This window comes from Pristiophorus japonicus, unplaced genomic scaffold (genome assembly GCF_044704955.1).
Source record: "Pristiophorus japonicus isolate sPriJap1 unplaced genomic scaffold, sPriJap1.hap1 HAP1_SCAFFOLD_160, whole genome shotgun sequence".
Classification (NCBI taxonomy): domain Eukaryota; kingdom Metazoa; phylum Chordata; class Chondrichthyes; family Pristiophoridae; genus Pristiophorus; species Pristiophorus japonicus.
In genome coordinates, this window is record NW_027251278.1 from 699,080 (window position 1) to 714,186 (window position 15,107).

At 51.7% G+C, this 15,107-nt stretch overlaps 1 protein-coding gene across 1 annotated transcript; it reads left to right on the forward strand.

The window, feature by feature from the left end:
- The first annotated feature begins 40 nt into the window (after window positions 1-40).
- Window positions 41-12,339, forward strand: lbh (LBH regulator of WNT signaling pathway). Its single transcript, XM_070870695.1, has 3 exons — window positions 41-314; window positions 4,938-5,033; window positions 8,288-12,339. The coding sequence occupies exons 2-3, from the start codon at window positions 4,959-4,961 to the stop codon at window positions 8,480-8,482; spliced, it is 270 nt and encodes an 89-aa protein (XP_070726796.1). The 5' UTR covers window positions 41-314; window positions 4,938-4,958; the 3' UTR covers window positions 8,483-12,339.
- Window positions 12,340-15,107: the final 2,768 nt, after the last annotated feature.

A 15,107-nucleotide genomic window follows, 5' to 3' on the forward strand; every position in this document is an offset into this window, starting at 1 on the left:
GCTGCATTCAGTTTTCTGTCAGTGTTGCTGAGTTTGAGAAACAGGACAGAGAGAGTGAGAAAGAGAGAGAGAAAGAGCGGGACGGAGACATAGAGAGACAGAGAGAGAAACAAGAGAGTGAGAAAGAGAGAGAGAGAGGGAGAAACAGAGAGAGAGAGAGAGAGACAGAGAAATTGAGAGTTGGAGAGAGAGAGAGAGTCAGAGTGAGAGAGGACAGTTAGCGAGCGAGACAGAGGGGGAGAGAGACGGAGAGACAGTGAACGGAGGCTGATAGCGGATATCGGGATTGTGTCGGTCGCAGCTGCTGCAATCGGGTGAGTGCAGCTGGTATCGCAGCTCGTTCAATAATCGATCAGAATCAATTATAGGGTGCGGGCGTGTGGGGTGGTGTTATACACTGACAGACCTGTACCCACCGGTACGGTACCCCAGTGTTATACAGTGACAGACCTGTACCCACCAGTACTGTACCCCAGTGTTATACAGTGACAGACCTGTACCCACCGGTACGGTACCCCAGTGTTATACAGTGACAGACCTGTACCCACCAGTACTGTACCCCAGTGTTATACAGTGACAGACCTGTACCCACCAGTACTGTACCCCAGTGTTATACACTGACAGACCTGTACCCACCGGTACGGTACCCCAGTGTTATACAGTGACAGACCTGTACCCACCAGTACTGTACCCCAGTGTTATACAGTGACAGACCTGTACCCACCAGTACTGTACCCCAGTGTTACACACTGACAGACCTGTACCCACCAGTACTGTACCCCAGTGTTATACACTGACAGACCTGTACCCACCAGTACTGTACCCCAGTGTTATACAGTGACAGACCTGTACCCACCAGTACTGTACCCCAGTGTTATACAGTGACAGACCTGTACCCACCAGTACTGTACCCCAGTGTTATACAGTGACAGACCTGTACCCACCAGTACTGTACCCCAGTGTTATACAGTGACAGACCTGTACCCACCAGTACTGTACCCCAGAGTTATACAGTGACAGACCTGTACCCACCAGTACTGTACCCCAGAGTTATACAGTGACAGACCTGTACCCACCAGTACTGTACCCCAGAGTTATACAGTGACAGACCTGTACCCACCAGTACTGTATCCCAGTGTTATACAGTGACAGACCTGTACCCACCAGTACTGTACCCCAGTGTTATACAGTGACAGACCTGTACCCACTAGTACTGTACCCCAGTGTTATACAGTGACAGACCTGTACCCACCAGTACTGTACCCCAGAGTTATACACTGACAGACCTGTACCCACCGGTACGGTACCCCAGTGTTATACAGTGACAGACCTGTACCCACCAGTACTGTACCCCAGTGTTATACAGTGACAGACCTGTACCCACCAGTACTGTACCCCAGTGTTATACAGTGACAGACCTGTACCCACCGGTACGGTACCCCAGTGTTATACAGTGACAGACCTGTACCCACCAGTACTGTACCCCAGTGTTATACAGTGACAGACCTGTACCCACCAGTACTGTACCCCAGTGTTATACAGTGACAGACCTGTACCCACCAGTACTGTACCCCAGTGTTATACAGTGACAGACCTGTACCCACCAGTACTGTACCCTAGTGTTATACAGTGACAGACCTGTACCCACCAGTACTGTACCCCAGTGTTATACAGTGACATACCTGTACCCACCAGTACTGTACCCCAGTGTTATACAGTGACAGACCTGTACCCACCAGTACTGTACCCCAGTGTTATACAGTGACAGACCTGTACCCACCAGTACTGTACCCCAGTGTTACACAGTGACAGACCTGTACCCACCAGTACTGTACCCCAGTGTTACACAGTGACAGACCTGTACCCACCAGTACTGTACCCCAGTGTTACACAGTGACAGACCTGTACCCACCAGTACTGTACCCCAGTGTTATACAGTGATAGACTTGTATACACCAGTACTGTACCCCAGTGTTATACAGTGACAGACCTGTACCCACCAGTACTGTACCCCAGTGTTATACAGTGACAGACCTGTACCCACCGGTACTGTACTCCAGTGTTATACAGTGACAGACCTGTACCCACCAGTACTGTACCCCAGTGTTATACAATGACAGACCTGTACCCACCAGTACTGTACCCCAGTGTTATACAGTGACAGACCTGTACCCACCAGTACTGTACCCCAGTGTTATACAGTGACAGACCTGTACCCACCAGTACTGTACTCCAGTGTTATACAGTGACAGACCTGTACCCACCAGTACTGTACCCCAGTGTTATACAGTGACAGACCTGTACCCACCAGTACTGTACCTCAGTGTTATACAGTGACAGACCTGTACCCACCAGTACTGTATCCCAGTGTTATACAGTGACAGGCCTGTACCCACCAGTACTGTACCCCAGTGTTATACAGTGACAGACCTGTACCCACCAGTACTGTACCCCTGTGTTATACAGTGACAGACCTGTACCCACCAGTACTGTACCCCTGTGTTATACAGTGACAGACCTGTACCCACCAGTACTGTACCCAGTGTTATACAGTGACAGACCTGTATACACCAGTACTGTACCCCAGTGTTATACAGTGACAGACCTGTACCCACCAGTACTGTATCGCAGTGTTATACAGTGACAGACCTGTACCCACCAGTACTGTACCCCAGTGTTATACACTGACAGACCTGTACCCACCAGTACTGTACCCCGGTGTTATACATTGAGAGACCTGTATCCACCAGTACTGTACCCCGGTGTTATACAGTGACAGACCTGTACCCACCAGTACTGTACACCAGAGTTATACAGTGACAGACCTGTACCCACCAGTACTGTACACCAGAGTTATACAGTGACAGACCTGTACCCACCAGTACTGTACCCCAGTGTTATACAGTGACAGACCTGTACCCACCAGTACTGTAACCCGGTGTTATACAGTGACAGACCTGTACCCACCAGTACTGTACCCCGGTGTTATACAGTGACAGACTTGTACCCACCAGTATTGTACCCCGGTGTTATACAGTGACAGACCTGTACCCACCAGTACTGTACCCCATTGTTATACAGTGACAGACCTGTACCCACCAGTACTGTACCCCAGTGTGATACAGTGACAGACCTGTACCCACCAGTACTGTACTCTAGTGTTATACAGTGACAGACCTGTACCCACCAGTACTGTACCCCAGTGTGATACAGTGACAGACCTGTACCCACCAGTACTGTACCCCAGTGTTACACAGTGACAGACCTGTACCCACCAGTACTGTACCCCAGTGTTATACAATGACAGACCTGTACCCACCAGTACTGTACCCCAGTGTTACACAGTGACAGACCTGTACCCACCAGTACTGTACCCCAGTGTTATACAGTGACAGACCTGTACCCACCAGTACTGTAACCCGGTGTTATACAGTGACAGACCTGTACCCACCAGTACTGTACCCCGGTGTTATACAGTGACAGACTTGTACCCACCAGTACTGTACCCCGGTGTTATACAGTGACAGACCTGTACCCACCAGTACTGTACCCCAGTGTTATACAGTGACAGACCTGTACCCACCAGTACTGTACCCCAGTGTTATACAGTGACAGACCTGTACCCACCAGTACTGTACCCCAGTGTTATACAGTGACAGACCTGTACCCACCAGTACTGTACCCCAGTGTTATACAGTGACAGACCTGTACCCACCAGTACTGTACCCCAGTGTTATACAGTGACAGACCTGTACCCACCAGTACTGTACCCCAGTGTTATACAGTGACAGACCTGTACCCACCAGTACTGTACCCCAGTGTGATACAGTGACAGACCTGTACCCACCAGTACTGTACCCCAGTGTTACACAGTGACAGACCTGTACCCACCAGTACTGTACCCCAGTGTTATACAGTGACAGACCTGTACCCACCAGTACTGTACTCTAGTGTTATACAGTGACAGACCTGTACCCACCAGTACTGTACCCCAGTGTAATACAGTAACAGACCTGTACCCACCAGTACTGTACCCCAGTGTTATACAGTGACAGACCTGTACCCACCAGTACTGTACCCCAGTGTTATACAGTGACAGACCTGTACCCACCAGTACTGTACCCCAGTGTTATACAGTGACAGACCTGTACCCACCAGTACTGTACCCCAGTGTTATACAATGACAGACCTGTACCCACCAGTACTGTACCCCAGTGTTATACAGTGACAGACCTGTACCCACCAGTACTGTACCCCAGTGTTATACAATGACAGACCTGTACCCACCAGTACTGTACCCCAGTGTTATACAGTGACAGACCTGTACCCACCAGTACTGTACCCCAGTGTTACACAGTGACAGACCTGTACCCACCAGTACTGTACCCCAGTGTTATACAGTGACAGACCTGTACCCACCAGTACTGTACCCCAGTGTTATACAATGACAGACCTGTACCCACCAGTACTGTACCCCAGTGTTATACAGTGACAGACCTGTACCCACCAGTACTGTACCCCAGTGTTATACAGTGACAGACCTGTACCCACCAGTACTGTACCCCAGTGTTATACAGTGACAGACCTGTACCCACCAGTACTGTACCCCAGTGTTATACAGTGACAGACCTGTACCCACCAGTACTGTACCCCAGTGTTATACAGTGACAGACCTGTACCCACCAGTACTGTACCCCAGTGTTACACAGCGACAGACCTGTACCCACCAGTACTGTACCCCAGTGTTACACAGTGACAGACCTGTACCCCCAGTCCCGTGCCTCATGTTGTTGCTGCTGTTGCACACTGTGCTGGGAGTGAGGAAAGGGTTAACACGGCCGGCTGTGCTGTTGCTGCTGTAACCACAGCCTGTCGAGTCTGAGAGAGTTTGTGTCCTGTGTCGGGGAGCTGATTCTGCTGGTGTGTTTGCTCCGCAGACCCGTGAGCTGTTGCCTGTTATGGCTGGGGTGCTGAGCGCTGCCTCGCTGGATCTGCTGGGACTCAGTACCCGCAAGAACAGGCTCTGCTTCCAGGTGAGTCCCTGCCGTCCGGGTCTGCTCCCGCAACTAAAACTCTCTGCTGGCTGCTCTCTCGGGTGGACGTGAAATAGATCCCATGGCGCTATTTCAAAGAAGAGCAGGGGGAGTTATCCCCGATGTCCTGGGGCTAATATTTATCCTTCAATCAGCAGAACAAAAAAACAGATAATCCAGTCATTATCACATCGCTGTTTGTGGGAGCTTGCTGTGCGCATATTGGCTGCTGCGTTTCCTACAACCGTGACTACTCTTTGAATTGTACTTCATTGGCTGTAAAGCTCTTTGAAACATCCGGTGGTTGTGAAAGATGCTGAAGAAATGGAAGTCTTTCTTTCGAATGATTCGTTTCTTGCATTTAGAAACCCAGGTCAGGCCAGCCCAAGTTTGGCTTTTAAGGGAAGAGCGAGGCGAGGAGTCCGGGAGTTGAGAGGCCCCAGGATCTGTGACAGAGTTGGGGCAGGACAAGGGGTTGGATTAGGACAGGAGCTCTGGGGTCTGTGGATGATCCAAGCACCAGAACCCTATCCAGTGATCCCTGCTCCCGATCCCTATCCAGTGATCCCTGCTCCCGATTCCTATCCAGTCATCCCTGCTCCCTATCCCTATCCAGGATTCCTGCTCCTGATCCCTTTCCAGTAATTCCTGCTCCAGATCCCTATCCAGAATTCCTGCTCCCGATCCCTATCCAGTGATCCCTGCTCCCTATCCCTATCCAGGATTCCTGCTCCTGATCCCAATCCAGAATTCCTGCTCCCGATCCCTATCCAGTAATTCCTGCTCCCGATCCCTATCCAGGATCCAGTGATTCAGAGTCATAGAATGGTTGCAGCACGAAAACTCATTCGGCCCATCGAGCCCGTGCTGACTCTCAGCTAGTCCCACTCCCCCGCCCTTTCCCCGGAGTCCGGCAATTTATTTCCTTCAGGTACTTATCCAACTCCCTTTTGAAAGCCACGATTGAGTCTGTCTCCACCACCCTCTCAGGCAGCACATTCCAGATAATAACCACTCGCTGCGTAAAAATGTTTCCCCTCATGTCGTCTTTGGTTCTTCTGCCAATCGCCTTAAATCTGTGTCCCTCTGGTTCCCGACCCTTCCACCAATGGGAACAGTTTCTCTCTATCTATTCTGTCCAGACCCCTCATGATTTTGAGCACCTCGATCAAATCTCCTCTCAACCTTCTCTGCTCCAAGGAGAACAACCCCAGCTTCTCCAGTCTCTCCCCATAACTGAAGTCCCTCATCCCTGGAACCATTCTCGTAAATCTCCTCTGCTCCCTCTCTAAGGCCTTCACATCCTTCCTAAAGTGCGGTGCCCAGAATTGGACACAATACTCCAGTTGAGGCCGAACCAGTGTTTTATACAGGTTCATCATAACTTCCTTGCTTTTGTACTCTGTGCCTCTATTTATGAAGCCCAGGATCCCGTAAACCTTTTTAACCGCTTTCTCAACCTGCCCTGACACTTTCAGCGATTTGTGCACATATACCCCCGGGTCTCTCTGCTCATGCACCCCCTTTAGGATTGTACCTTCAGTTTATATTGCCTCTCCTCATTCTTTCTACCAAAATGGATCACTTTGCACTTTTCTGTGTTAAACTGCATCTCCCACGTGCCCGCCCATCCCACCAGCCTGTCTGTGTCTTCCTGAAGTCTATCACTATCCTCCTCACTGTTCACTATACTTCCGAGTTTTGTGTCATCTGTAAATTTTGAAACTGTGCCGTGTACACCCACATCCAAGTCATTAATATATATCAGGAAAAGCAGTGGTCCCAGTACCGATCCCTGGGGAACACCACTGTATACCTTCCTCAGTCCCAGAAACAACCGTTCACCCCCACTCTCTGTTTCCTGTCACTGAGCCAATCCCGTATCCATGCTGCCACTGTCCCTGTTATTCCATGGGCTTCAACTTTGCTGCAAAGCCTATTGTGTGGCTCTTTGTCAAACACCTTTTGGAAATCCATGTACACCATGTCAACTGCATCGCCCTCATCAACCCTCTCTGTTACCCCATCAAAAAACTCCATCAAGTTGGTTAAATACGATTTGCATTTAACACGTCCATGCTGGCTTTGTCCAGTTGCTATGTGAAGTGCAGGGACTTGGTACAGACAGGCTCAGATTGGGGGACTTGGGCCTGTGTCCCGGTGGGAGCGAGACTTTCTACAACCATTTACATGGGAATTCCACGGTGGAAACAGGCTGCTCGAGCCAGCCAGACCCTGCTGGTGTTTATCCTCCATAAGGGCAGTGGGTGTCCGATCCCACGGGACTTCCAGGAGATGGGTGGAGGCCCACTAATCATCATCATGGGCAGCCCCTCGGAATAGAGGAAGACTTGCTTCCAGTCTTAAAGTGAGTTCTCAGGTGACTGTACAGTCCAATACGAGAACCACAGTCCCTGTCACAGGTGGGACAGACAGTGGTTGAGGGAAGGGGAGGGTGGGACTGGTTTGCCTCACGCTCCTCCCGCTACCTGCGCTTGGTTTCTGCATGCTCTCGGCGACGAGACTCGAGGTGCTCAGCGCCCTCCCGGATGCACTTCCTCCACTTAGGGCGGTCTTTGGGCCAGGGACTCCCAGGAGCCGGTGGGGATGTTGCACTTTATCAATGAGGCTTTGAGGGTGGTCCCTGTAACGTTCCTCTGCCCACCTGGGGCTCGCTTGCCGTGTAGGAGTTCCGAGTAGAGCGCTTGCTTTGGGAGTCTCGTGTCGGGCATGCGGACAATGTGGCCCGCCCAGCGGAGCTGGTCGAGTGTGGTCAGTGCTTCAATGCTGGGGATGTTGGCCTGGTCGAGGACGCTAACGTTGGTGCATCTGTCCTCCCAGGGGATTTGCAGGATCTTGCGGAGACATAGTTGGTGGTATTTCTCCAGCGACTTGAGGTGTCTACTGTACATGGTCCATGTCTCTGAACCATACAGGAGGGCGGGTATCACCACAGCCCTGTAGACCATGAGCTTGGTGGCAGATTTGAGGGCCTGGTCCTCGAACACTCTCTTCCTCAGGCGGCCGAAGGCTGCACTGGCGCACTGGAGGCGGTGTTGGATCTTGTCACAGGTTGCTAATAGTGGGAAGAGAGGAGGTCGATCAGGAGGGGGTTAAATGGGACCATGCCTGTGAATTGTGGGCAGGACAGAGTGCAGGGAGGGGGGGGGGAAGGGTCGATGGTGTGAGGGGTCTGGAGTGCATGGCAGGCTGGAGCTGCGCCCCTCGCTGACGCCCGTCTGTTCTTCCCCCAGATTTTCCCCGATCCCTCCGACCTTGAGCGTTGCTGTAAGCTGCAAGACCGACTCCCGTCCATTGTGGTGGAGCCGAGCGAGGGAGAGGTGGAGAGTGGGGAGTTGCGCTGGCCACCAGAGGAGTTTATCGTCACCGAGGAGCAGGGCCAGAAAGCCTGCCTGGAGGGCCAGGCCCAGGGCAGCATGGAGCAATAACCGGACCCGTCGCCAACAACAAATAACTGACTGCGTGCGGAGCAGAGCACACCTTGCCCGCTGGGAACCACACTGGGGAGGTGGACCACACTCGGTGCCTGGCCAGGCCAGGCCTGGGTAATCTTGACCGGCGACTCCTGGAGGTTTGCGATGATCCGAGAACCCGGTGGGTTGACCAGAGATTGGATTGCCCATGCCGAGTTGAGAGACAGATCCTTCGCAAAGCCTTGGAACCATCACCATCTCCTCAGCCTGTTGTACTTAACTATTGGACCAGGCATGAGATTCGAGGGGAGAGTTACGATCAGGCCGGTGTCCGGGGCCAGTGGCAGTCGGCATACATGCCACACACCGCACACAGTCCTGTCCTGGTCATCGCAGTCAACTTCAAAGTGGTTTGAGAAGTCTAACCCCCCCTGCAACACTCCGACAAGTTGGTACGGATCAGCCCTGGGCCTGAACCGTACCAGTGACATTCAGAGTGTGGCGGGGGGGGGGGGGGTGAGATGTTTGCCCAGCTGTGACCCTGTGTACCTTTCTTCTTTATTCATTCCCGGGATGTGGGCGTCGCTGGCCAGGTCGGCATTTATTGCCCATCCCTAATTGCCCCTTGAGAAGGTGGTGGTGAGCCGCCTTCTTGAACCGCTGCAGTCCGTGTGGTGAAGGTGCTCCCACAGTGCTGTTAGGGAGGGGAGTTCCAGGATTGTGACCCAGCGACGAGGAAGGAACGGCCGATACATTTCCCAGTCAGGATGGTGTGTGACTTCATAGAATCAGAGAAATTTACAGCACGGAAGGAGGCCATTCGGCCCATCGTGTCCGCGCCGGCTGACCAAGAGCTACCCAGCCTAATCCCACTTTCCAGCTCTCGGTCCGTAGCCCTGCAGGTTACAGCACTTCAGGGGCACATCCAGGTACTGTTTAAATGTGGTGAGGGTTTCTGCCTCTACCACCCTTTCAGGCCGTGAGTTCCAGACCCCCACCTCCCTCTGGGTGAAGAAATTTCCCCTGAAATCCCCTCTAAACCTCCCCTCAATTACTTTAAATCTATGCCCCCTGGTTGTTGACCCCTCTGCCAAGGGAAACAGGTCCTTCCTATCCACTCTATCCAGGCCCCTCATAATTTTATACACCTCAATCAGGTCTCCCCTCAGCCTTCTCTGTTCCAGTGAGAACAAACCCAGCCTATCCAATCTGTCCTCATCGCTAAAATTCTCCAGCCCAGGCAACATCCTCGTAAATCTCCTCTGTACCCTCTCCAGTACAATCACATCCTTCCTGTAATGTGGTGACCAGAAATGCACGCAGTACTCCAGCTGTGGCCTAACCAGTGTTTTATACAGTTCAAGCATAATCTCCCTGCTCTTGTATTCCATGCCTCGGCTAATAAAGGCAAGTATTCCGTATGTCTTCTTAACCACCTTATCTACCTGGCCTGCTACCTTCAGGGATCTGTGGACCTGCACTCCAAGGTCCCTTTATTCCTCTACATTTAATGTGTATTCCCTTGCCTTGTTAGCCCTCCCCAAATGCATTACCTCACACTTCTCTGGATTGAATTCCATTTGCCACTGTTCTGCCCACCTGACCAGTACATTGATATCTTCCTGCAGTCCACAGCTTTCTTCTTCATTATCAACCACACAGCCGGTTTTAGTATCATCTGCAAACTTCTTAATCATACCCCAACAATCAAGTCCAAGTCATTGATATATACCACAAAAAGCAAGGGTCCCAGCACTGAGCTCTGCGGAACCCTACTGGAAACATCCTTCCAGTCACAAAAACACCCATCAAACATTACCCTTTGCTTCCTACCTCTGAGACAATTTTGGATCCAACTTGTCACTTTGCCCAGAATCCCATGGGCTTTTACTTTCGTGACCAGTCTGCCCTGTGGGACTTTATCAAAAACTTTGCTAAAATCCATATACACTACATCGTACACACTGCCCTCATCGACCCTCCTGGTTACCTCCTCAAAAAATTCAAACAAGTTAGTCAGACACGACCTTCCCTTAACAAATCAATGCTGACTGTCCTTGATTAATCCATGTCTTTCCAAATGAAGATTTATCCTGTCCCTCAGGATTTTTTCCAATAATTTTCCCACTACTGAGGTTAGGCTGACTGGCCTGTAATTACTCGGTCTATCCCTTTCTCCCTTTTTAAACAAAGTTACAACATTAGCAGTCCTCCAGTCCTCCGGCACCACACCTGTAGCCAGAGAGGATTGGAAAACGATGGTCAGAGCCTCTGCTGTTTCTTCTTTTGCTTCTCTTAACAGCCTGGGATACATTTCATCTGGGCCTGGGGACTTATCCACTTTCAAAGCTGCCAAGCCCCTTACTACTTCCTCTCTCACTATGATTATCTCATCTAATGTTTCACACACCTCCTCCCTCTTGCAAAGTCTGCACCGTCCATCTCTTTTGTGAAAACAGATGCAAAGTATTCATTAAGAATCATACCCACATCTTCCGCCTCCACACACACAGATTTCCTTTGTGGTCTCTAATAGGCCCCACTCTTTCTCTAGTTATCCTTGAAGGGGAACTTGCAGGTGATGGTGTTCCCATGCGCCTGCTGCCCTTGTCCTTCTAGGTGGTAGAGGTCGTGGGTTTGGGAGGTGCTGCCGAAGAAGCCTTGGCGAGTTGCTGCAGTGCATCTTGTAGATGGTCCACACTGCAGCCACGGTGCGCCGGTGGTGGAGGGAGTGAGTGTTGAAGGTGGTGGAGGGAGTGAGTGTTGGAGGTGGTGGATGGGGGGCTGATCAAGCGGCTGCTTTGTCCTGGATGCTGTCGAGCCTCGAGTGTTGTTGGAGCTGCACTCATCCAGGCAAGTGGAGAGTGTTCCATCACACTCCTGACTTGTGCCTTGTAGATGGTGGAAAGGCTTTGGGGAGTCAGGAGGTGAGACACTCACCACAGAATACCCAGCCTCTGACCTGCTCTTGTAGCCACAGTATTTATGTGGCTGGTCCAGTTACGTTTCTGGTCAATGGTGACCCCCAGGATGTTGACGGTGGGGGATTTGGCGATGGTAATACCATTGAATGGTTAGACTCTCACTTGTTGGAGATGGTCATTGCCTGGCACTTGTGTGGTGTGAATGTTACTTGCCACTTATCAGCCCAAGCCTGAATGTTGTCCAGGACTTGCTGTATGTGGGCACGGACTGCTCCATTATCTGAGGAGTTGTGAATGGAACTGAACACTGTGCAGTCATCAGCGAACATCCCCACTTCTGACCTTATGATGGAGGGAAGGTCATTGATGAAGCAGCTGAAGATGGTTGGGCCTAGGACACTGCCCTGAGGAACTCCTGCAGCGATGTCCTGGGGCTGGGATGATTGACCTCCAACCACCACAACCATCTCCCTTTGTGCTGGGTATGACTCCAGCCAATCACCTTACCAGCCATTTCCCCATTTTCCACCATGTCAGGGTTTCCAGTCCGAGTCTCTGTGGGTGGTCTCATGGTCCGAGGCTCTGTGGGTGGTCTCACGGTCCGAGGCCCCTGTGAGTGGTCTCACGGTCCGAGGCCCTGTGGGTGGTCTCACGGTCCGAGGCCCCTGTGGGTGGTCTCACGGTCCGAGGCCCCTGTGGGTGGTCTCACGGTCCGAGGCTCTGTGGGTGGTCTCACGGTCCAAGGCTCTCCGGGTGGTCTCACAGTCCGAGGCCCCTGTGGGTGGTCTCACGGTCCGAGGCTCTGTGGGTGGTCTCACGGTCCAAGGCTCTCCGAGTGGTCTCATGGTTCCTGCCTTCCTGAGTTAACTAACGACAAACCATGGATGTTCCTACTGTGGGCAATGTCTGTGTCATGTGGTGTAAGCAATAAAGATTATGTTTCATTTTCTGGGGCTCGAGGTTTACAATTATTTGCATTTATACAGCACATTTACCACGTTATCGAACCATGTAAGGAGATATTAGGGCAGGTGACTAAAAGCTTTGTCAAAATGGTAGCTTTTAAGGGGCATCTTAAAGCAGCAGAGAGAGGTTTAGGGAGGGAGTTCCAGTGGTGGAGTGATGGGAATGGATGGATAGCCTTGTGAACCCCGCACCATCTGACAGACCCCTTCCCCAGGGTCAGTGTCTCACAGGTCCTGGATAGACAGTAAAGCCCCGATACACAATGAGAGGCGGGGGGGGGGGGGGGGTGGGGAGTGGAGGGAGAGGGAGGGGGGATGGGTGGAGAGGATGAGGGAGCGGGGGGAGAGGGAGGGCAGGGGAGAGGCGCGGTAGAGGGGACAGGCGGAGAGGGGGGGAACGGGGGAGAGGGGAGAGAGGGAGCAGGGGGAGGGGGAGAGGGAGGGGGAGGGAGCAGGGGGCAGGGAGGAGGGAACGGGGGAGTGGGGGGCAGGGAGAGCGGGTGGGGGAGAGGGAGGGGGGCGGAGGAGGGGACAGGGATAGAGGGGGAGAGGACGGAGAGAGGGAGAGGGGCGCAGGGGAGAGGGAGGGAGCGGTGGGGGGGGGGCAGGGGGAGAGAGAGGGGGTTGGGGGAGGGAGAGAAGAGGAACAAGACTTAGAATCATTGACCGGTTCCAGCACAGAAGGCCATTCGGCCCCTCGGGCCCGTGCCTTCTCTCTGCAAGAACACCTCAGCCAGTCCCCCTCCCCCGCCCTTTCCCAGTAGCCCGGCAATTTATTTCCTTCAGGTACTTATCCAACTCCCTTTTGAAAGCCACGATTGAGTCTGCCCCCACCACCCTCTCAGGCAGCGCATTCCAGATAATAACCACTCGCTGCGTAAAAATGTTTCCCCTCATGTCGTCTTTGGTTCTTCTGCCAATCGCCTTAAATCTGTGTCCTCTGGTTCCCGGCCCTTCCACCAATGGGAACAGTTTCTCTCTCTCTACTCTGTCCAGACCCCTCATGATTTTGAACACCTCGATCAAATCTCCTCTCAACCTTCTCTGCTCCAAGGAGAACAACCCCAGCTTCTCCAGTCTATCCCCGTCACTGAAGTCCCTCATCCCTGGAATCATTCTGGTCAATCTTTTCTGCTCCCTCTCTAAGGCCCTCACATCCTTCCTAAAGTGCGGGGCCCAGAATTGGACACAATACTCCAGTTGGGGCCGAACCAGTGTTTTATACAGGTTCATCATCATCTCCCCGCTTTTGTACTCTGTGCCTCTATTTATGAAGCCCAGGATCCCGTAAGCTTTTTAACCGCTTTCTCAACCTCTCCTCATTCTTTCTACCAAAATGTATCACTTTGCACTTTTCTGTGTTAAACTGCATCTCCCACGTGCCCGCCCATCCCACCAGCCTGTCTGTGTCTTCCTGAAGTCTATCACTATCCTCCTCACTGTTCACTATACTTCCGAGTTTTGTGTCATCTGTAAATTTTGAAACCGTGCCCTGTACACCCACATCCAAGTCTTTAATATATATCAGGAAAAGCAGTGGTCCCAGTACCGATCCCTGGGGAACACCACTGTATACCTTCCTCAGTCCCAGAAACAACCGTTCACCCCGACTCTCTGTTTCCTGTCACTGAGCCAATCCCGTATCCATGCTGCCACTGTCCCTGTTATTCCATGGGCCTCAACTTTGCTGCAAAGCCTATTATGTGGCTCTTTGTCAAACACCTTTTGGAAATCGGTATACACCACATCAACTGCATCGCCCTCATCAACCCTCTCTGTTACCTCATCAAAAACTCCATCAAGTTGGTTAAACACTGTTGCGTATCTGTAAAGCATGCACTCCCATGTTCCGCCACTAGGGAGTTCATCCCCTGAAGTCCCAAGGGATCCCAGCACCCCTTGGGAGTACTGCATATAAGCCGGCCCCTAAGGCCTGTTCCTCACTCTGGAGTGTCTTATTAAAGACTGAGGTCACTGTTACTTTAGACTCCCTGTGTGCAACCTCATCTTTGTTAGGAACACAATAACTGGCGACGAGAATACTAATCCAACGCAAAGATGCAGCAAACTGTGGGCATCCTGGAGAAGTTCTCGGAGGGTGAGGATTGGGAAGCCTATGTCGAACGGCTAGACCAGTACTTTGTAGCCAACAAGCTGGACGGAGAAGGAAGCACTGCAAAAAGGAGAGCGGTGGGGAAGGTGGCTCAACCGTGGCTATCTAGGGAAATCAGGGATAGCATTAAAGCCAAGGAAGTGGCATACAAATTGGCCAGAAATAGCAGCGAACCTGGGGACTGGGAGAAATTTAGAACTCAGCAGAGGAGGACAAAGGGTTTGATTAGGACAGGGAAAATGGAGTACGAGAAGAAGCTTGCAGGGAACATTAAGGCGGATTGCAAAAGTTTCTATAGGTATGTAAAGAGAAAAAGGTTAGTAAAGACAAACGTAGGTCCACTGCAGTCAGAATCAGGGGAAGTCATAACGGGGAACAAAGAAATGGCGGACCAATTGAACAAGTACTTTGGTTCGGTATTCACTAAGGAGGATACAAACAACCTTCCGGATATAAAAGGGGTCAGAGGGTCTAGTAAGGAGGGGGAACTGAGGGAAATCTTTATTAGTCGGGAAATTGTGTTGGGGAAATTGATGGGATTGAAGGCCGATAAATCCCCAGGGCCTGATGGATTGCATCCTAGAGTACTTAAGGAGGTGGCCTTGGAAATAGCGGATGCATTGACAGTCATTTTCCAA

Excerpts from the sequence above, each read along its gene's own strand:
- lbh (XM_070870695.1), top strand. The coding sequence starts at position 4,959 with ATGGCTGGGGTGCTGAGCGCTGCCTCGCTGGATCTGCTGGGACTCAGT. Across the intron at positions 5,034-8,287 it reads AGAACAGGCTCTGCTTCCAG|ATTTTCCCCGATCCCTCCGA; the intron begins GTGAGTCCCTGC and ends TTCTTCCCCCAG.